The following is a 23,915-nucleotide window of genomic DNA, read 5'->3' as shown; positions in this document are numbered from 1 at the left end:
TGGAAACAAAGACAAGAATTCATCCGAGCACATCAATCATCAAAATCTTCTACATGCGAGTTTGATGTTTTTTTTCCCCTTTAACTTTAGCAGGTGAATTATTCAACACCTCTCTCTGCCTCTTAACAACTCCGCCACCCCCCCACATCCTCCCCAAAAACTGCACGGAAGCTCACTGTGCGCTTCATCTTCTCTAATTCCCACAGAGAGTGTCAGGAGTTTAAAAAACGGCAGTTGAACGTTAATTGCAATGTGCGCGACTGGAGCCGAGGAGAAAGAAAATGTGGAACAAAATATCACCTAGGCTGATAACGGGCCAAAGCGGGATGATTGCAATCATCTGCTCTTTGTTCAGTTTACTTTGGGCATGCCCGGTGAGGGACTTAGTAGTTCATTCCTAAGCACTCAATTGTTCTTTCAAATCAAAGCTGCGATTTGAATAATTGAAATCAATTACGAAACTCTCCTGTGTTTTTTTTCCAGGGAATACAGTGCTTAGCAAAAGTATTATTTAAAATTTTATCTAAACTTTTGGTTGGATAAATCTGGTTTATTTTCATGAAGGTGTCTCACATGTTGATGATTCTCACAAAATAGTTGGAGTTATTTAGCTATACGTTTGAAGCATGAAAAAGGGCAATATGTCAACACGTTTTTGGGGGTTTTAAGTTCAGGAACACAAAAGAAGCTAATAGTCGCACAATTGTTCATCAGAAAAAAAACTATCACACCATAAAGCCGTTTCATTGCTGAGACAGGAAGAAAACATCAATTCTTCCAGGCAACTTATATTGTCCTTGGGGGCCACCTGGTGATGCTGGGCGCCATATTAGTGACCCCTGACCTCAATTACTTCTATTATTATATATTGATGCTTGTTATTACCACCAAAAAGGCTTTCTTCCCCTCAAAACCCACCAGACTGTTTTTGCTGCTGCTCTTGTGAATTTGGGGAAAACTGTACACATTAAATTGTCCGGCCACAAGAGCAATCATTTTATTTATCAATGACATTGTTAATCAACCTTTTTTTAGCTGAGAGCTACTTTTTTTACTGATTAAGGCATGGGCTACCTGTTTGAAATGCATTATGATATTAATATTTTTTTACCATGTAAATATCATGTTATTACGAGGTTGTAATTATTAGAAGTATGGTTAAAGTAAGCACAGTCAACCACTAAAACATCTGTATTGTATAAGGGCATTGGGCGATTTACATATATAAATATTTTTATCAAATATTTAAAGATGCTGATCATGTCAATGATTTGTCATTATCTCATTGTGTATGCGCATACAATTGGTTTGAAAAAAAAAAAAAAACCTGTCATAATTCGAGAAAAATAATACTGTAGGTACACCACTAAAAGATCTGCCTTCTACAAAGGCACTTGTAAAGAAATTAGATGATAATTTTAAAGGAAATTTGGGAAGAATTACTGGTAATCAAGCATTTAAAGACACTGTTCATGCAATTGATTTCTTGTGATCTCGGTGATTATGTTTATCAAATTGCTTTTTAAACACTTATAACTAGAGAAAAATAATATTGTATGTCCCTATATCGGAGCACTAAAAATGATAATGTTTTTAGTATAAAGTTACTATGTGATCACTATGTTATTACCAAGGTGTAATGATTACAACTAAGGTTTCAAACAGTGTCTGTCCACCACTAAAACATTTGCCTGTTAAAAAGGGCACTTGTGGAGAAATTAGATGCTGATTCGAAAGGGAATTTAGAAATAATTACTGGTAATCGAGCATTTAAAGACACTGTTCATGCAATTGATTTCTTATGATCTCAGTGATTATGTTTATCAAATTGCCTTTTTAACACTTATAACTAAAGAAAAATATTGTATGTCCTATATTGAAGCACTACATTTGATAATGTTCTTACTATGTTATTGCTATGTTATTACCAAGTTGTAATCATTAAACTGCTTAATTTGGTTATTTTGTACTATTTTCTTGAATACTTTACTGAATAACCTACTTGCTCTCATTACTAATTAGTGTTTTTATTATTATTACTATCAGTTGGATGACTATAAAAATATATGTTTTGCTTTGTTTCTTCAATATAGGTAGTGAACAGGGTTGGGTAGGGTTACTTTAACTGGATTACTTTCAATTACTTTTGGATTACTCCAATACCAATTATGCTAATAAAAGACAAAAGAAGCTAAATATGAATAAAATGATGACTCACAACACGTGGTAAGCTTTCTCTCCTGGCTTTGATCTCCGGCAAAACTAACATCAAATGCGACAGAAACAAAATGAAAATAAATCCAAACAGCTTGCCAACATCATTTTTTCCGTTCCTTGTATTCCGTTACTCCCCAAGCCTGCACAAAATTTAGTAATTGTATTCATGTTTACTTTCTTTTGTCTTTTATTAGCATATTTGGTATTGGAGTAATCCAAAAGTAATTGAAAGTAATCCAGTTAAAGTTACCCTACCCAACACTGGTAGTGAACTTATTTTTTTTTTTTTCAAAAATACAATAAAACTATTCCTATTTATAAAAATTAAAAAAAGAGAAATATATTTTACTGAAATGAAACATTTACATGTGTGATAAATCTCCAAACTCGAGAGCAACATTGCATCATTGAAATCCAAAAGAGCAGCAGAAGAACAAAGTTGCATCAGTTTTCTGAGCGACGTCATCAAGCGGCGGCGGTTCTCACCTTTGACAGTTTGCCGTTCGCTTACAAGTTGCTTAAAAAAGGAAATTTTATCACCTGTTATGGCTGAAAACGTCGCGGAGAAAATGAGCGAACTCATTGTGGGTGAAGGTCAGAAGGTAAAGTTTCCTCCAAGTTGTTAGCGGCTACGGTACGATGTAACCGGTTAGCTTAGCCTAGCTTATCTTAAGCTAGCATAGCCGCCGCTCCATTCATTTTGACTGCATTTAGCAATGCTTTGCTAACGTGTCAGCTCCGGGAAGTACAGTCGAGTGAGCCCACGCGTCGTTTCTGTCGCTGCAATGTTTGTAATTATGGTACAACGGTAAAAGCAGCGTCGCTCGCGTCCTTATTTTTTTGGACGGTGAATTTGAACCGGCAATGAACTGCTTAAAATTGTATCGTAGGTTTTTGTACTCTCGAATTTATGCAAAGAGTCAGGCTAGCATAGCACGTCAATGTACTAGGACGCATTTTTTAGGGTTAGCATTTGCTCGTGTTCGCCTTCAAAGCTGCTTTCACTCTCTTAACCTTGTAAGATATCGACATGTGAGTCTCCTAAATCAATATATAAAAAGCTGTTATCATATTAAATATACTATCTTTCATTGAGGAAATGTCACCTAAATAACCTGCGTTTGGGCAGGGAGGAGCAATGAATGATAAAGATGGAAGCAAGAAGAAGGTGAAAAACAATGCTGGCGATGCTGGAGGTAGAGCTGAGGTGAGTAACACAAAATGTGAGTGATTGTTCCAAAATGGTTTGTTTGCATGCATGTAATAATCTAATTGGAAATGGACTACAGTAATCCCTTGTTTTTCCGCGGGGGTTGCGTTCCCAAAAACGTGCATCCATCCTTTATCTGCACCGCTTATCCTCAGTAGGGTCGCGGGGTGTGCTGGAGCCCATACCAGCTATCTTTGGGCAGTGGGCAGGGGACACCCTGAACTGGTTGCCAGCCAGTTGCAGGGCACACAGACATATATTACTCACTTGCTCATTCACACCTAGTGACAATTTGGACCGGCCAATTAACCTGACATGCATGTTTTTGGAATGTGGGAGGAAACCGGAGTGCCCGGAGGAAACCCACGTAAGCACGAGGAGAACATACAAACTCCACACAGGAAGGTTCAATCTCATGACCTCAGAACTGTGCTACACACGCGCTAACCACTGCGCCGTGCTGCCTGCGTGTAGTCAAAACCTGTGAAGTAGAAACTTTTATTTATTGATAGCAGTAATAAAAGTATATACAACGGTAAGGAAATAACAACCGTAGATCTACAAATGACTACACAGAATTTCATTATTCATTGTCATTATTCAATTGTACCACAAAATTTGGTGGTAATTAGGTGGTAAGAAAAAAGCGATGTAAAGAGCAGCCAGCTAGCTGCACGCTAGCATCGGGAATCCACAGATTAAACCTGGTCTCTGTGATGATTAAAATACAAAAGTCATGGAATTCTCGGTTTTCAAACGAGTTGTAACTCCAGTTCAACCGTTTCATGTGTTACGGACCTGGCATTGGTGAGATACAGGTTTAGCATTTTGTGAGAGAATGTGAGAGACCTGCAGCCTCTCTATTACTTTCTTTCCCGCCGCCGCCTTAGTCTCTTCCCAGATCAAACAAAGAGAACCCGGTGGTGACGAGAGTTTCTTCTGGCATTCCATTAAGTGTAATTTAATTGGTGAATTTCTTTTTAATATTACGAGCGGCTAAAAGCTAGCTGATGCTGTTTGTCATGAATAGACCCACTGTACTTGGGCGTCTGCCCTGCTCTTCATCTGACAGCATACACCATTCTATTCACACACACATAACCTGTCACTTTGATAGCATTTGCTGTGTGCTGTCTGCTCAGAACACAATGCACGATACATTGATGTCAATGATAATACAGAATCAATATAATTTAAAACCTGCAAAGCAGTGAAACAGTGATTACTGAAGTGAGACATAACGTGGGATTACTGTATTTTGATTACAATGGTAGTTTGTCTTTTTGGTTTCCTATTACTCGTGCATGTACACGCAGTCGAGTAATCCGATTTTTACTAATTACTCTGATCAGACCCCCCGATTCCAACCTTTAATATCGAGCGCCAAGCGGAGAAGCAATGGGTACCAATGTTGTAAGTCTTAGGTACGACTCGGCCAAGGTTCGAACGAACTCATGACCTCAGAGTCTCGAGGCAGGCGCCCAACCCTATTGTCACCAAGCTGGTCCCGCACTTCTTGTAAACACACTAGATGCAGAAATGAAGCTCACTTTTTTGCATGGAGAAAACAAGCATGTTAATTAGTTGACTTTTATGATTTAATACTATTAAACTTTTTACCTCATGTCAAATGTTGAATGCAGAAATGACTTCTATTTATGTAAAGACGTCGCTTACGCTTTGCTCTTGCAAATGAAATACTCGCAAATTCCATGTATACGTAGTCATCAGTTTGTTTCTAGCCATGCAAAAGATTCATTTGGTTTGCTCCAAAAATCCAACTTCTTATCCCAATTGGGCTATTGCCTGCATATAAATGTGGTCAACGTTTTTTTTTTTTAAATTTAATTCCCGCAGCTATCACCGGCACCTGAATACATCAACCAGCGTCTGACGTTGTATACAAAGCTTAAAGCTGAGCATGATGCCCTCTTGGCAGAGAGAGCTGTTAAGGATTCTCGGCCCATCAAGGTCACCTTACCTGACGGGAAAGTGGTCAACGCAGAGTCTTGGAAGACCACACCCTACCAGCTGGCATGCGGGATCAGGTTAGCTACTCATGCTGAATAATAATATCTAGTATATTGTAAAACATTTTAACTCTTTAAATGAGCATCAACACTAAATGAAGTTTCTTACGATAAGCTGTTAGTGTCAAAACTTCCAAGGGCTACAAACTCAAGGTTTTGGAGCTGATTGGCATGTTTGAAAAAAAAAAAATGATAACAGATTACCCAATAAATCAGAAGATAGACCACTATGTCTATTTGAACAGCTTGTGCATTTACTGCAAAGTTATATATAATTATTTCTCTGGGATTGGCCAGGCTGTTACATTATTTGTTTTAAAAAAAAAAAATTGCAACTCTAAATTAGGGCTGCAACTAACAACTTTTTTAAAAGTTTACTAATCACTGGCTATTGAAACAATTTGTTAAAATAGCCGGATAATTATTATTGTTTTTTTAAATTTAGCATTAAGTTCATGTGGCAAATTTTAATAAACATTCATGAAAATTGGGTCCAATGAACATATTCCAGATTAGGGCTGCACGATTTTGGCAAACTTAAATATAGTGACATGCAAACTTACTTCGAGTTGGCGACCTTCTAGACTGAGAGTATACAACTGTAACAAACTATAAATCTACAAATTAAAATAGAATTGCAGTTAAATAACTAGTTTTTATTGTCATCATACCAAAGTACAACAAAGTCAAAGGGGCTACTCCTTTTCTGTGTAAGAAAGCTATTTAGGGAGCGGCTGGCAAGCTACATGCTAGCGTCGGGTAACCGTGACCTTTGCAAGGTCTTTGTGATTATTAAAATACAAGAGTCACAAGTGTAGCGGTTTCCCACGAGACTCAGCTTCATGGCGTCCGTTTCATGGGTAATGGATCTGAAGTTGGTGACCAGCCACGTTCAGCAGTGTTTGCTTAAGAGCTGGTAATCTGTGCGCCTTTCTGACTTTCCTCAGTGTCCAATTTGATTAATGAATGTATTTTCAATGTAACGAGCCACTAAAGCTACGGGCGTTTGTTTTGGTGGCCATTTTGTACAAGGACTGTTTGACTGACTGGCAGCTTATACCAGCCTATCAAAGTCGAGCACACACGTTTTGCAAACTTTGTCTCGCTTCTATTGGCTGATGGCTTTTAAAACCTGCTTTTGATTGCCAGGTGCTGCTACAATTCTTGTCGGCCAAACACCCCATCACTTACATAACAAACTGATACTATAAATCCTCTTTAAAGAATGCTGTGTTTTGCGGTTGCCCTATCGCACTACGTAGATTTTGGTTAATCGTGCAGCCCTACTCCAGGTTTATGCAAAAATAAAAATGCGAAACCAATTAGGCAGTGCGCTGGGCCAGTAAAGACAAATCCATAAATAAACCTGTGTCCCATTTTTAAGGTATTATTTTCCCAATAAATAATAAACTATAATCACCTAAACAATGTCCATCCCTGTGAACAAAGAAGAGGCACATTAGCAGCGGTAGAACAGTAAATAATACAAATATGTGCATTTTGTTAATTACATTAAATGGTCAACTGCAAAGTCTGGAACAAAAGTACTTAACGATGCTCAACAGTTTGAATTATAACGGTTTTAACAACCAATGTTCGTTATCCAGACTGCATACATTTAATTTCATATATATTTGTCAGCGTCTGGCATAATACTCAAGCTCACTTTTACAGCGAAATATAAGCATATAAAATGTACAATGCATATCATCAAAACCATATTGGCTTGAATGTTACATGAATCTTACAAAAGCCAGTCAGACATTTCTCCGCTAAATGTCCGTGTTTTTTAAATGTTTGTGGGTCACTGAGCGACTTCCTTTATATGAAAGGCCTGCTTTGCAAATGAAAAAAAGTAGTCTTTTTATTGGCTGTGTGCAGGCTAAAATGCTCAAAATGTTTTGGGAAGCATAGTTGATTTTGGCGCCGTCATTTCTGTATTATGTTCCAGAGAGGTTTCATATTGAATGACTCTCAGCAGAGATTACGTTCATTCTGAGCTGCCTCAGTCTGTTGAAAAAATATGTCTGGGTAGTAAAGTCGACAATGTACTATCGACTTTTGTCAACTAATCATTGCAGCCCTACTTGCGAAGTAGGGCTGGACTCATTATGCAAAAGGATTTTGTGTCCAAAGATTCAAAAAATTCCAAAAATGTTTGACACTGTCAATGCAACACGATTTGTACTCTAGCCGCAGTTTTCACACAGTGCAATGTTGTGCCGCAGGCTAGCAGTGCTAAGAGGCCCTCGATACCGGCACGTGCTACATTCACCTTTTTAATAACTTTACATCGATAATAAAATCTATTGATTTTACCCTGAAAACATTTACAGGGTTAAAATTAAATTGACGTGTTTGAAATGTTGTTAAATGAGCTCATAGAAAAGAGATTCAATTTTTTTTTTCATTAGCCATCGTTTATTTGGTCCCCATTCTGTCTGATTTATAAATGTGTCCCATTTTTGTAATTCATTAGCCCTACTTCAAAAGGATAATCCATCGAGGTATAGCATCTCATTTTCAAGGGTGTCCAAAATTACAGCGGCCAAGTTTATGACAGCTCGTCACCCCAAACACTTCCGAGCGCCAGATTTTATCTGTTGTAATTTAAATATTTCACAGACTTCATCAAAGCTGTCACCAAATACGACATTGCGCCTGACAAATGATCTCTGTGTAGAACGTTGCATATCATCCAATCAGATTGGTGTAAAGTTTCGATGTAAATTCACTAGAATTGTTTCCATCTACGCGTAGATACTTTTATCAGTGTCATGAAACCTCCTCATTATTATGCTGTGCTCGGCTGTCGTATATTTTTCACAATGTCAAAGCACTTTTGAACTACTCTCGTCTGTTCAAAGTGGACCTGTCAGCATAACTCAACGTCCGGGTGTGCATTTGATGAATATGTCCCGCTCTGCCATGCAGTCAAGGCCTGGCTGACAACACTGTGATTGCCAAGGTGAACAGAGACGTGTGGGATCTGGACCGGCCTTTGGAGGACGACTGCAGCCTCCAGTTGCTCAAGTTTGACGACGACGAAGCTCAAGCCGTAAGTCCAAAAAAGCCAATCACTGTGTTGAGTCCACGCACAAGATTGTGAAAAAAACAAAACAATACTGAGTAGATTTTCTTCTCGAGGTGTATTGTCAAGGTTAGCTGTCGAGTGTTTATAACACCATTATAAGAGTTTATTTACTTCTTGAGGATATTTGTTGTCACATTTGAAATTGATTTTCTTTTTTATTTTACGCTGTTTTTTGTGTGCACAACATAATATTAGTAGCTGTAGCACCTAGGGATGCAGTGAAGTAAACAATTTAGGCTGAAACCAAAAAGGTGAACGGTTTGGCCGCAAACCACAAATGAAACGCCGAATAAATTACAATAAATTAATGAAATACAAATTTGTTTTCACCAACTTGCCCAGAACGTTACCATATGAAATGATAAATAACTCGCAGCCATATTACCTACTATATGCTAATTTTAATTGTTTCATCTTGTAAATTTATTCGAAAAAACTGTCAGACAACAAAGTGATACAGAAGAAATGCAACTGCTGAGAGTTCTAAAATTCAAATAACACAAACAATAAATTAAATGTACTTTGAGCGAATTGGGTGGTTATAATGAAAAAGAAATAGCACAATCTCAGTCTTCCTTTTTAAAGTCCATACTTATGGGGCATTAACCTTTAATGGACAGAAGAGTTAATAGTGACAAGATAACAACGGAAGGAGCTATGCTCGTATACTTTTCAAAACTATATGATAATAGTAAATAAACTCTCGCTAAATGTACTTAAGCGCTAGCCAATGAACTTTAGGGGATTCACCGATCTAATGTTATACACAAAGTACGTGTTTATGTATTGAAACTGCTAAACAGGATTAGGTTAGCGCTATAGGGTTAGTAGGTAAAACTTCAAAAAGCTAGCTAGCTGCTAACAAAAACATGGGAGCAGAGACACATTTTTAATAAATCGGCGTACTATGTTTCCTTCCTTTTTTTCGTGTACAAAATATAAAATAAGCAGCCGCTTCGTGCACAAATTCTACCCACCACTACCCCCCCATTTTTTCCATTTAAAAGCATCTAGGTAATTTCTCACTGCAAAGTGAATCTCTAATGAGTTTCCCTTTTTAAATTACTGATGCAAATTGCCCATCTTACTTGTACTTGGTGAGGTGCCCCCCTGATAACTTATGCAGCACCATTTCTATTGTACTCATTTGTCACAAACAGGTCACTGCAAAGCGTGCAAAGTCGATATACAGGGTTGACAAAAAATCAATTCCCACCAATGCGTTAAAAAATTCCCGACTCACATTATTATAGAAGCCGACAAAAATCAATGAAACCATTTCATTATAGAAAAAACCTTCTTGATACCTCTATTAGGGATGAGAAAAACATACTAAAGAGACCTTGTTTGAGTAACAGCTTTGGTATTTGGAACAAAAAGCTCATTTCGATATTCTTGTAAGGTTTACTGGCACTCCAGCGCGCACATCTTGGGTGAAGCCATGGAGCGAGTGTACGGGGGTTGCCTTTGCTACGGCCCACCCATCGAGAACGGCTTCTACTACGACATGTTCCTTGATGGCAATGAGTGAGTAATTCCTTCTAATACAGTCGTAGCTCTACATACAAGTTTAATTTATTCCAGGATCGTGGTCAGAGCTCAAATTGCTCCCGTATTGTGCAAAATTCCCATTATAAAATAATTTAAAACTAAATGGCTCGTTCCCGACTTCGAAAAACAGTCAAAGTGAACCCTTAATAACCATAAAACACATCTTAGTGATCCCTAAAAACACATTGAACTGTTAACAGATTGTACTACATGGCATGGTGACTCAAATACTGCGCTCATGTTTTTGAATTACTTCTTGCTTCGTTCAGAAGGTCGTCATTCTCCTTTTTTTCTCAGACACGTTTTCGTTTTCCGGAACTCATGACTATGGTCACAAAAAGGACACAAAGATGCAATTACAGAGTTTCGAATAAAACAAACTTTCTGCAGAATGCGGTAGGTATAAGCAAAGGTATGTAATCAGGTGCCTAATGACTGGAGGCGCATATGTAAACTGGAGTTAATCGTGTTGAGCGGTCTCTAGTGGAAGCCTGCTCAGGAACTGGATTTTCTTTCATAAAGCGAACAAGATATTTGTTTACAAAAACTTGTGTATCAAAATGATTGTGTGTAGAAGTATATTAAGAGGTAACACTGTATCCTGCAGTGTTTTTCTAAACCAGAAATTAACCTTGCTCTTTACAAACAATATTTTCCAGAATGAGGTCCCCCCCCATGCTGCACTTTGAGTGCGGTCTAATTAATTCCATAGCCCTCCTAATGAAGTCATGTTATGCTAATGGACTTCTTTACTGACTGATTTGTACCGAGGAGCTTTTGACATTGCAGGACCCTTCCAGCCAATTACTCTTGACCATTAGTCCAGCTTTCGAAAAAGGTTTTGCTCTAATCACAATGGCGCCGGCGCTTCAAATGCCCTTTAAACAGCGGCGTAATAAATTTAGCAGTGTTTTAAAGATAGTTGGAAAATAAAAGCCAGGTCCAATAGTGGCGTTTCCTTTTGTGGGTTTTGCTTGCAGGGGTGTGTCGAGCAATGACTTTCCCGGTCTGGAGGGCTTGTGCAAGAAAATAATCAAGGAGAAGCAGCCGTTTGAGAGGTTGGAGATCAAAAAGGAAACACTTCTGGAGATGTTTAAGGTATTACAGAAACAACACATGCCAAACCCGATTTGCTTTTAGCTAATTTTGTATAATCGGGAATGTGCACTGATGCTAAAGGCATGTGTGTTTTAATTGCATATAAATACCACAAATCGACATGAAAGAGCAATAACTTACAACAAATTTGTATATCCGTTGCACATAAATGACCACAGTATCCAATTGATTAATTTAACATAATTTAAGCACCTTTTCCAATCACTATTTTTTAAATTATTAGCCAAAATAACACTCAAGCAAAAACTGACATCATCACTCATGTGTAAACTAATATTTGGAGCTCGACAAATTATTTTAACGGGTCATTAACTTTTTCAATGCCATAACGTATACATATGCGTTCAGAAACATTGTCCCTGAGTGCCAAAACGTGAAAATCGTTTTTGTTTTTTATATCAAATAACTATTTTAAAGGGGTTGGATGCTGCTCATCAGTAAGTATTAATCCTCCAAGAATGATTTTCAGTATGAAAAATAGCTTCTTCCGATATGTCCCATTCCTATATAGCTATAGAAAAAAACTTTCTGTCAGCCTTGAAAAATAGTTCAAGTGGCAAAAATTGTCTATTTGAGAGACGTCTGGCATTGAATGAGTTAAACTTACTGGCGTTTATATTACAATTCACATTTTTTAAGTTTGACGTTGTCCACGAAACATTTTAATTCCTAACTGATATAGAAAAAACTAAAAAGGTTTCATGTTCTAAGAGATATTTGGGATCTTTTCCTTGCCAGTACAACAAGTTCAAGTGCCGCATCTTAAACGAGAAGGTTACCACACCCACCACAACAGTTTACAGGTGAGCAAATGTTTTCACAATCACATTATTTCAATATAAAACACCCAAACCTTTCAGGTGCGGCCCTTTGATTGATTTGTGCCGGGGTCCACACGTGAGACACACGGGTAAAATCAAGGCAATGAAGATCCACAAGGTGAGTCGTTTAGTCGTGGTCATGGCATTAAACATAAATAAAGAAACCCTCTTTAAAATTGATTATTTGATTGTGGATATCTGAGTGTCATCTTTGCTGCACAGAACTCGTCCACTTACTGGGAGGGTAAAGCGGACATGGAGACCCTCCAGAGGATCTATGGAATCTCCTTCCCGGACCCCAAAATGCTGAAAGAGTGGGAGAAGTTTCAGGAGGAGGCCAAGAACAGAGATCATCGTAAACTGGGCAGGGTAGGAACTTAAACATATCGTGAGATCACTAAGTAGACCGTATCTTAAGGTTTATCTATTTTTGGCACATGACGACTGACTCCTGAATAGGTTCTGTTTCAATCAATTCGGACAATCACGTTACCAGGATTTTGAAATTTGTTGCAGTATCAAATAAAAAACTGTTGGACCTAAATCCAAATGTGTCCCCCTCAGGAGCAGGACTTGTTTTTCTTCCACGACCTCAGTCCTGGCAGTTGCTTCTTTCTGCCTAAAGGAGCCTTCATCTACAACACCCTGATCGAGTTCATCAAAGTAAGTCAGTCGTATTTGTATTAAATGTGAGTTTGGCTGTGTGAATGGGACTTTTATTTTAGGCATGTTTGAGGTATTTACATTGGTGGACTGAGTCCAATAATTTACTCCATGTGTGGGTAGATAAGAAAAAGAACACATTTTTGAGGTATATAAACAAATTGTGTTTCAATTTAAGGGGCTTGCATAAGTATCTGAAGGTTTGCTACATTTAAGCGTCACGTATCTGCATTCATTTTTCGTGTATTTGCAAATTTAGTATTGATTCTTCACAGAAAAAAAAAATTCTATAATTTCTTGTCGTCCAAAATGTGATGAAGTTGAAAGGGGGCTTACTTTTGCAAGGTGTTCTATTTACTAGCTTGGTAAGAAAAGCATCTGAAACCTAAGTTGTAAAATATTAATTGATTTTTTGTAAAGTCCTTGACTTATCACCTGGATGAGCGTACTACACTAAAAGAAAACCCAGTTTTAATAATGTACAATTCTCGTAAAGATTTAGTTTCAGATGACAGACAATTGTGCTTATTTTTTATTATTTTTGTACTTTTATGGGTTTTTTTTTAGAATACATTTTTTTTTTGCAAAATATGACTTCAAATAGGCACAATTATCTACTTTCTGCCCTAGCACACAGTGTTACTAACTTTAGGTTTTTTTTCATTCACTTTATTGTTTATCTATGATATTAACAAACTTACTTGACTTGGAATATTTATTTTGCTCATTTTATGTATTCTCATTTGAATTTTTAAATTGTTTTTCAAGTAAATAGGAAAATGATAGCTACAAGATTGACTTTCATTACTGTACAAATGTACCAATTTTAGACTTTCCATTAAAATAAGAATTACCATATTTATCATATTTTACGCACTCAAGGCGCAATATGCGAAATTGTCCAGTGCGCCTTATAATCCAATCTCCCCTATATACCGGATAATACGCTAGATAAAATAAAAAATGGATGGTTACATTTAAATTATACTGCATACAGTAACTGTTCTGCCTTTGAGAAATCATATTGAGTGGTCTACAAGTGCCCTCTTGTGGGTCACATGTTCATTGCTAAGATCAAAGGAGAAACCAGATGTCCAAATGTTAATTTGTTATATGAAATAAATCATTTCAATTGAAATGTGTTTTTTATACAACCCTCGCTTTGAATGTAGTTTTGATTCCTTGTGTCTTTATAACAATGCAAAATACTACACAAGACAATTTCTTATATCTGGTGCACCTTTATAGTGCGGAAAATACAGTAATACTTAAAGAATAAAAACTAATTTATAAAGTAATTCTAGTTGGTAAAATGTACATGAAAAACAATTCATTGTTATTGCAAAATATATTTTTTTGCTCATTTTAAGTTGAATTTATTTGTCTTTGAAACATTATTTATTTTCTCTTTTGCAGTGTGTATGAATTGACATTTTTCTATACATTTTCCTCTGGCAGAGCGAGTACAGGAAAAGAGGCTTTCAGGAGGTGGTGACGCCCAACATCTACAACAGCAAATTGTGGCAGACCTCAGGCCACTGGCAGCACTACAGCGAAAACATGTTCTCTTTTGAGGTGGAGAAGGAAACATTTGCCCTCAAACCTATGAACTGTCCTGGCCACTGGTGAGACGATCTTCATTTTCTTACATTTTCCCCCTCAGTCCTATTTGATTTAAACTTCTGGAATTTCAGTCTGATGTTCGATCACCGGCCACGCTCTTGGAGAGAGCTTCCCCTTCGCATGGCCGACTTTGGCGTCCTGCACCGCAATGAGCTTTCAGGGGCCCTAACCGGCCTTACCCGTGTTCGCCGCTTCCAGCAGGACGATGCTCACATTTTCTGCACCATGGAACAGGTAATGGCTCCTCCACTTCTACAAAAAAATAAAACCCATACAGTGGTACCACTCTGTATGAGCACCTCTAAACACAATAACTTGCATATGCATTTTTTGTTTTGAATTAGTTTTGAATTATTTCATACCGGGAAAATGTGTTGTCATTTCGAGCTACGAGCAAAATCTTGGAACAAATTAAGCTATTTTATAGAGTACTATAAATTCAGGAGTGTTGTTTGATTGCAAATTTTGCAACTGCTCAGATTGAGGACGAGATCAAGGGCTGCCTGGACTTCCTGCGCACTGTGTACTACGTGTTCGGTTTCTCTTTCAAGCTAAACCTCTCCACGAGGCCAGAAAAATTCCTGGGAGAGACTGCTGTCTGGGACCAAGCAGAAAAGGTAATCAAAGTGCCGTCTTGTTTTTCTTGCTAAGCCGAGAATGTCAAACGCTCACACTGTGTCCCGAGAGAACAAAAATGGCCGTGCCGCGTTGTTATCAAGATAGAAATTGAAGCGCTTCTGCGCAAATAGATCGCCCTACTCCGAAGACAAAGAACATCTATATTTAAAAAGAACGTGCAGCGTTCTGCTGTCAGCTAAAATTGTGCTCTGTTCTCCTGAGGTCCTACCTCTCCGCAGAGAATTTCCAACTCTGTCAGCTGGCTAAAAGAAATGAGGGAAATACTGGATGTACTTTGGGATTCATGGACAAAATTCAAGGGCGGGCTGACACCCAAATTTTCTTTTGTCATTTATTAGAATTACCCTTTTTGAGTTTACAATCTGATTAAGATGACCTTCATGAAACTTGAGGAAAGAGTAAAAAATGTAACTAGGTCTGCAAATTGTGAATGGCTGGGGTAAAAAAAACAGTAATCTGCTTGTTGATATCTAGGTAAAGCATTATTGCTAATTACCTGAGCCTGAAGCAAGTGTGATGTCATTTTCAGTCAATACCCAAGAGGGGTTTTTTTTTTGCTGGTGGATTTTACTGCTTAATTTATATTCAACACACAACATTTATAATATATTGTAGAGACCATGGAAGAGGGATTTAGGTGACTTTGAGCAAGCACAGACGTAGCTGAGTCCTGCATGTAATGGTCGCCAAGTCCCGTAATTCAGGCATCAGGCCACTTTTTTTTAACAGTTTCCTTCTCTTGGCAATCAGGTTTGGCTCGTCGCTATTATTGTATTTGGCTGTTCTATGCAAATCAAGCCTGAGAAGATTATAAATGGTAGACACTCAAAATAAGAAGTGAAGACGATCAATGGATTTTGAACTTGCATGGAGAACAGGAGAGAACCCCAACTTCAGATAAGAAATTCCAACCAGTTCCACAAAGCCATCCCTATAGTGACGTGGCACACTAGTACTGTATATCATCAAAGTATTGTGCCGTGGGAAATTATCTAGATATCTAGATAATTTACTTTTACCGGAGATGTCACGTCATGGACTGGTGGTGTCCCCTGGGATTTTTTTTCCATTGAAAATATGTGCAGTGGCCAAAAAGTTTTGTAAAACACTGATGCAAACAGCCAAGAAAAACGACAGTGAGGTATAATAGTCAGAATAACAAGCTCGCATATTATGCAAGCCAACATTTTGTGATTTAGTTCCTGAAACTGGCAAATTTTCATCTGCTTTTGCAATCGTTGACTGGTCTTTTTGGTAGCTTCTCCCTCTAGCTGCTAAGATAGCCACTTACACCATCTCTGACCAACTCTTAACCACTTTAGGTCTATTCACCTTGTTTGGCTTTCTATTGTTGCTTGCAATCATTAACACCAGGTTTCACGTGTTGTTGCTGATGTAATTTCCTCATTGCTCATGTATAAAACATGGAAGTAGGCTTAAAAATTCAGTTAAAACTGTTTCGACTTGAAACTTATTTGATGTTCCTCAAATATATTAAATTCTTTCCTGTATTCTAGCAACTAGAAAACAGCCTAAACGCCTTTGGAGAGAAATGGGTCCTCAACCCGGGCGATGGCGCGTTCTATGGGCCAAAGGTGAGCAAGCGAACAGCGCTGTTAACGGCCAGTCTGCTAGCGGCACCTTCCATTAACCCCTCGTTCACCTTCTCCTCTCAGATCGACATCCAGATCAAGGATGCCATTGGCCGATACCATCAGTGCGCCACTATCCAGCTGGACTTCCAGCTACCCATCCGCTTCAATCTGTCTTTTGTCAGGTGCTAGCTCTTAAAAACCATAAGGAAAAGCTATAAAAGTCCCCTTGACGGATGATTAACCCTTTTCCTTACGATAAGATGAATTGATTATTCAGTTAAGGTGTATCCTTGTGTTAATTTATATTCTTTTTAACAGCAATGATGGCGATGACAAGAAGAGACCGGTCATCATCCACAGAGCTATCCTGGGATCAGTCGAGCGAATGATCGCCATCTTGACAGAAAACTACGGCGGCAAATGGTGCATTAACCGTCTGGTTAATATTTCTTTTCTTTATTCATAAAAAAACAAAAATCGGAGATCACCAAATTGGCAAAATTTGCCCCTAAGAACACCTGATTAACCCGCAGACTGGTGCTGAATACTTTTCACCAATGATGGGTCATTGTGATTTTCTAGAAAATTTGCTTTCTAACTGACTGGATGCTTTAGTGCAATGTTTGGCATCTTTGTTTGTACTACAGACCGGTTTAATGTCTGACAATATACTTGCGGCCCGGACAATAACAACATTAGTAATAATAACAATGATAATAATAATAGTCATAATTATGAGCTTTAACCACGATGTAATAATTTGACCACTAAAGATCTAGATGATATAGGGATTACAACATTGTACAACATTGCACCCTGGGTAAAAACAGTGTAATGATGAGATAAAATCTAGTGCATTTTGCTATTTCGTTTACATTCTTAGTTGTCCAGTGGTTAGGATTTTGTGTTGTCAATTCATTGCCTTAATCCTGGTTCGATGCCCGTAGCATCCAATATTGGACTAATATGGTGAGCGGCAATTGTCGACTGATAATCAAAAAAACACTACGAGGAAGGCAAATTTTTGGTCTATCTTGATGAAGAATCGGACTTTGCAATTGCCGTATTTTCCGCACTATAGGGCGCACCAGGTTATAGGGCGCACCCCCAAAAAATAGTTTTTGGTCCTATATCTTCCATAGATAAGGCGCACCGGATTATAAGGCGCTACAATGGGAACGTCGACAAAACAGTCAGATGATTCAGTCAAACTGATTACCCCCTTAACATTCCCAAAGCTTGCAAAGAAGCAAATACGTGTCGTAGACACGTGCGGATGCGCTGTCCGTACGATGTCACTTAAATGCGTCATTTCAAATATCATTCGGAAGGTTGAAGTCTTGGGATTCAAGAAATGCCAAACATTTCTATGTTTCTATTTTCTTTTTCGCTCACAACTTTACTGTGCATATGACAATAAACACTTGGAATTGAGTTTACTTCACTCAACTCATCACAGCAACATCAAGATCGTTCTAAAACAAGATACCGGGAAAATATAAAGCCGCATAACTCACCTAAGTTCTCACGTTCAATAATGATACGCAATCATGGTCTTCTTACAAGTGAAGTAAATCCAGGAGAGTAGAATATTTACAAATACAGACTAATGAAACATGTTTCTTTATGGCGTACTTTAGCAAGCTTGCTACGCCATTGCTAAACTTGGCCAATTGCAGAGTTTGTTTTGGCCATCTAGCCAATCAGAGGCTCCGAATAACTTCAGCCAATAGCGATCGATTTAACGGATGATTGACACATCTTTTTCGGCCAATTGCGGGGTTTGTTTTGGCCCTTTAGCCAATCCGAGGCTCCGAATAACTTCAGCCAATAGCGATCGATTTAACGGATGATTGACACGTTGGTTAGCCAATGAAACGCCGGTATATAAATCCCAGCATACACCGCGGACTTGCTACGCCTTTGCTAAACTCGGCCGATTGCAGGGTTTGTTTTGGCCATCTAGCCAATCCGAGGCTCCGAATAACTTCAGCCAATAGCGATCGATTTAACGGATGATTGACACATCTTTTTCGGCCAACTGCAGGGTTTGTTTTGGCCCTTTAGCCAATCCGAGGCTCCGAATAACTTTAGCCAATAGCGATCGATTTAACGGATGATTGACACGTTGGTTAGCCAATGAAACGCCGGTATATAAATCCCAGCATACACCGCGGACTTGCTACGCCTTTGCTAAACTCGGCCGATTGCAGGGTTTGTTTTGGCCATCTAGCCAATCCGAGGCTCCGAATAACTTCAGCCAATAGTGATCAATTCAAATGATGATTGACACATTGGTTAGCCAATGAAACGCCAGTATATAAATCCCAGCGTACACCGCGGACTTTCTACGCCATTGCTAAACTCTGCCGATTGCAGGGTTTGTTTTGGCCATCTAGCCAATCCGAGGCTCCGAATAACTTCAGCCAATAGTGATCGATTCAAATGATGATTGACACATTGGTTAACCAATGAAACGCCGGTATTTAAATCCCAGCATACACCGCGGACTACTCCACGTTCGGGGTAAAATCGAGTCGGCGGCTGTTGAGTAAGTTGCGAGACCTTGCGAATTTAATATTGAGCCATATAAAAGGCGCACTGTGTTATGAGGCGCATGGTTAGCTTTTAAAAAAATTAAGACTTTTAGGTGCGCCTTATAGTGCGGAAAATACGGTACTTATGATTCAGGACAACTTTGTTTTCTCCAATCCCCTAACGTTTGTCTCTGATAGTAAAAATAGTTTGGTTATGTAATAAAACCGAATGGCTTTTCATATGTAATATGTATCACTGGTGTTCTAATAATTATCAGCACACTCAGCGCTGTGATTCGGGTTTAATAACCGTTGCGCTGAAGGTTTTGCGACCCAGCAATGTTTTCGATCCATTAATCATTGCTCAAATACGATAGTTTACCGAATAATAGAATAGTCTTTTTTTGTCATTGATATTAACATTGTGGAAAATTATATGCAACAAGATAAGACATGGCACTCAAGGGTAAAACGTGTGATAAATATTTTGAAGAGGAAAAGAAATCAGGATAAATAGGCAAAAACAAATGATATCGTAGCACTTCGAAAAGCTGGCCCAAGTTAAAATAATAATGTAATGAAAAAAAGAGCTTTGTAACAGCAGTGCATTAAAATTTAGAAGCAGTAATTAAAAAACAACAACAATATAAACCACAAGGTATGTATGTAAGTATGTGTAATGTGTATATATACTGTATGTACATACATACAGTTTATGAGGTAATCCCCTTTCCAGGATGACCAGGTTACAATGGGTGTTGCAAGGGGCATCAACAAACAATACACCGACATCATCAAAATGAAATATAGGTCATTCATAAGCTAAGTCTTGTGGGAGGTGTCTAGAATCAAGAACACACTCACATTCATCAAACATTCCTTCCTCTATGCCATTCCCAACCTGACACCTAACATTAATTAACTCATGTATTGATCGATTAATTTCTGGTCGATTTGGTTTTTTTTAGGTGTGCCTTATAGTCTGGAAAATAGGGTATTTTATAAATGCACATCATATTTTTGGGGGGACATTGGACTGAACCTGCTTCAACTCTTCTAATGATAACGACCTGGCAATAACGTGATAAAAGACATTTTTCAACTTGCATGATGTTTAGTGGTTAACATAGCCTACATTAACCCCTTACGATTACAACCTGGCAATAACATGGTAAAAACATGCTGTTTTAGAAATGTGTATCAATCTGGTAACTCTTGGCGCTAATCAGTCACAAAAAGTTGCTCTCCACTTAAAAAAGTTTGGTGACCCCTGATGAACACTAATAAATTGTCTTTTAGGCCACTGTGGCTGTCACCTAGTCAAGTTATGGTCGTGCCCGTGGGACCAAACTGTGAGGATTACGCCCAGAAGGTAATGAATAATATTTAACCGAGCTGTCAAAATATTTGATCTATCTCCCCCGTCGAAAGTGAAATTTTTGTATCAAGGGAGACAATTGGATCAGGTCTCCTTAATGGGGGTGTTCAGTCAGCCCTCTTAGCTAGAAGGTGCATTACTGCCACAGTAATGGAGACTTACATCATATGACCAGCAAGCAGAATTGTGACATGACAATTCGCAAATTCTCTAAACACTTTCTAGGTTCAGCATGACTTCCACAATGCTGGTTTTATGACTGATGTGGATCTGGATCCTGGATGCACGCTAAACAAAAAGATCAGAAATGCCCAGCTGGCACAGTACAACTTCATTCTGGGTAAGTTCACATCTCATTTAATAGGTATTCCCAAATTCTAAAACATGCAAAAGATGAGTAAATAGTATATGGATTTGCATAAAAGACATAATTTTTAGCTTTTGAGTAAATTGCAAATATATTTGTGGGTCTGAACAATGTGTGTGTGTGTGTATATTTTGGGGACAAATCTCTCCCCATAAGTGTAGGGTAAAATGAATGAATGTAGCTTAAATTTTCAGTTGCAGGATGTTCTTCCCATTTCAGTTTACCACTGAGGAACGCTACCTTAATTTTTTTGCATGGCCAATAATAAATGCCCATAATTGATGTGTAATCCTTGCACTAATACACATTTCAGAGAGCCCAGTTTAGGTGTAGAATGCACTTGTCCTGTAGGGGATGTTGACGCTTCATAGGACAATGCCATACCAACCGATGCTCCCAAACTAACTGGTAGTTAGCCAGACAATATTATACCAACCGCAACACACACGGTGAAAAACACAAAAAGCCACAGCTACCTAAAAGGAGCCAAAGTCTAAAAATGAACACGCGCTACAACAGTGGCAGGTAAACTTAGCCCTATCAGCTTATTGCAGTAGAACCACGCAACTCCAACAAAACGGTAAAAAGGCCCCTAGCGACAGGGTAAAGAAAGTTCAAATTTCTCCAAGCAAAAATGAGCGGAATGCTATTGATGTTCACTACGATCACTGATAGTTTCTGAGCTTCCTCACATGTGGTGTTTATGGGACTTTCTATTTTGAAAGTGTTGTGTCCTTCAATGATCTCACAGCTCTAGAGGAAACGAGCTAGATGGGTCAACTTTGACCCTAATTTTCTCAAGGTCCCCAGGCGTGTGGAATATTTTGCAACATACAGAGATCCCTCACAACTTCACGCTTCAGTGATAGCTGGCTCACGTCTCGCGGATTTTGAATTGAATTGTCTTCATTGTCATTGATAAAACTTGTGCATTGTGTTCTGAGCAGACAGGAGACGGCATATGCTATCATCAGGTTAGGTTAGGGAGGGTTTTGTGTATTAGGCATGTGTGACTCCCTGTGTCCGCGCCTGTGATAGGCATGTGCATGGCATCAGTCAAACTGCGGGGTGGTCGCACATGTGGCCACCAAAACTGCGTAGCATGGCACCAGATATATTTTAGTGGCTTGTTAAATTAAAAACAAATTTGTCAAGTAACCCTTTAATGTTTCTTTAAAATTCGCCTAAAATCCCAATCCAAATAGTACCCTAAGTAAATTGAATGGAGTTGTTGAACCGTTTGGAGAATAACATTGTACAGACACGTATTTGTTTATCAAAAGATCAGCAGTCCATTATTGGGTTAGATCTGACTCGGCAAAAAAAATCAGAAAAGTACAAAGAAATGGTGATCACCATCAGGTGCTCCGTGGATTGTTATCGGGTCCGGGAAGCGACTGAGGTGGTGTCCGGAGAGGCTATAGCGAGGTTGCAGGTCCGGCCTTCTCCTACAGCGAGGCTCAAAACCCTCTTAAGCCAACACTGCTGAGCCTTTATTTCACCGATGCCAGACCTATTACCCATGGAAAGGATGACCTCGAGTTACAACTTGGGGGAATATGCTACATTTGAGACATTTGGGTTGTGTTTTACTTATTTTCTAAATCCAAGGATACCCGATGCTAGCCAGCTCTCCTAATCACATTCTTACTCTGAAAGGAGAAGCCCTCCAATTTCGTTTTAGTTTTGTATAATAACAATAAAGACCATTCATTCATCTGCAATGCTGTGTTCTTATCTGTATTTGTTATTTAGCTACAGTTGCATACTCTCAGTCGGTAAGGACGCCATCTTGAGGCAAGTTAACCCTTGGGGACTTTTACGAAGGGGCGTCGCTACTTTGCTGGATTTTCAGTTTTCGCGAGGGGGCTCTGGTCACCGCTAACCGAAGGATTTCTGTATTTGCATAATAAAATAATAACTTAACGTTTTGTGTTGAACTGAAAAAGAAAACGGTGTTTGGAAATACCCTTAACATTGCTTCAGCAACCGTGACCCCTTTTTTCCTTTTCTACTTTGGTTAAATAGTGGTGGGAGAGAAAGAGAAGAGCGGCAACACAGTGAACGTCCGCACCCGAGATAATAAAGTCCATGGCGAGCGCGGCGTGGACGAGTGCATCCAGCGTCTCAAAGAGCTGAAAGCGTCAAAGAGTCGCAACGCTGAAGAAGACTTCTAAGATGTGTGCTTTCAGTCAATAACGGTAAAAGGGCTCTGACTTTTTTTTTTTAAGTAAAAAAAAACAAATATGCCAACTTGTTTTTCATGATATGTTGTTATTGATCTTGTCGTGGGACTTGGTCTTCCTTTATTATGACTGTAATTGCTCTCAAAGTCCATATTATGTTTTTTTTAATGCCTTTGTTTCGGGGAATTGTACATGAGGTAAAGAATTGGTGATTAAAAAAATATTTCATATACAATTTGGTGTGAGTGAATACGTTTATATTTAACTTAGCAAGGGGTTAGGGCAAAAAAGACCGCGTTTTCTACGTTACTTTCTCGTAAAAAAAAATACTGTTTGCAAAAAAGCATTTAAAAATTCATATCTGGCGCAAGATTTGTGTTTTTTGTGAAGCTTACATTTCTGTTGCCTAAATTGACGGTATGAAGTTTTTCTTTTCGTTCGTGGTCTCTGTGGTTCAGGGCGTGATACATTCATTTTGAATTTCATTATATTTTAAACCTGATTTTCAATTCTTACTATATTTACATCTAGTTTTCATGGAAAAAAAAAATTATACATAAATTGATTCAATTTTTTTATATTTTTTTAGTAACTCATGAATATAAAATCAGGTAAATTATGTGCAATGTTTTTTTGTTTTTGTACGGCACAATACTTCACCGACCAAGTTATAAATATATTTCTTTGTACTACAACTCATGAATGCAATAGTAATAGCATTTTGTGATATATTTTTCTTAAATAAGGTGCACTAGATTGTAAGGTGCATGGAATTAAAACTACAGTAAGATGTTGAAGTGCATGGATACATTTAAATTAAAATCTACTTCTTAAAACATTTACATTATGATATACAATCAAAACTCGAGGACCACTCTGTTTCTC

General features: G+C 38.4%; 1 protein-coding gene across 2 annotated transcripts; it reads left to right on the top strand.

The window, feature by feature from the left end:
- Positions 1-2,692: 2,692 nt before the first annotated feature.
- tars1 (threonyl-tRNA synthetase 1) lies at positions 2,693-23,265 on the top strand. Of its 2 annotated transcripts, none has more exons than XM_088336477.1 (19): positions 2,693-2,819; positions 3,347-3,424; positions 5,285-5,475; positions 8,392-8,515; positions 9,954-10,078; positions 11,083-11,200; positions 11,960-12,024; positions 12,082-12,160; positions 12,265-12,411; positions 12,607-12,705; positions 14,164-14,330; positions 14,400-14,562; positions 14,808-14,945; positions 16,485-16,562; positions 16,644-16,744; positions 16,881-16,985; positions 20,399-20,471; positions 20,703-20,817; positions 22,873-23,265. In XM_088336477.1, exons 1-19 carry the CDS (start codon positions 2,763-2,765, stop codon positions 23,019-23,021), a joined length of 2,172 nt encoding a protein of 723 aa, XP_088192603.1. In that variant the 5' UTR covers positions 2,693-2,762; the 3' UTR covers positions 23,022-23,265. The 2 variants fall into 2 exon arrangements, with proteins under 2 accessions (XP_088192603.1, XP_088192602.1); XM_088336476.1 differs by lacking the exon at positions 2,693-2,819 and adding an exon at positions 2,938-3,249.
- Positions 23,266-23,915: the final 650 nt, after the last annotated feature.

This window comes from Urocampus carinirostris, chromosome 5 (assembly GCF_059441175.1).
Source record: "Urocampus carinirostris isolate Australia breed hairy pipefish chromosome 5, RoL_Ucar_1.0, whole genome shotgun sequence".
NCBI classification, from domain to species: Eukaryota; Metazoa; Chordata; class Actinopteri; order Syngnathiformes; family Syngnathidae; genus Urocampus; species Urocampus carinirostris.
The sequence above is the reverse complement of the archived record's forward strand: the minus strand, read 5'-3'. Positions and strand labels throughout refer to the sequence as shown.

What these genes read in the sequence shown, in the direction of transcription:
- tars1 (XM_088336476.1), top strand. Translation starts at nt 3,082, where the DNA reads ATGAACTGCTTAAAATTGTATCGTAGGTTTTTGTACTCTCGAATTTAT. An exon ending in ACGACGACGAAGCTCAAGCC is followed by an intron (nt 8,516 to 9,953) that starts GTAAGTCCAAAA and finishes TATTCTTGTAAG; the next exon opens with GTTTACTGGCACTCCAGCGC. An exon ending in ACAGTACAACTTCATTCTGG is followed by an intron (nt 20,818 to 22,872) that starts GTAAGTTCACAT and finishes TTGGTTAAATAG; the next exon opens with TGGTGGGAGAGAAAGAGAAG.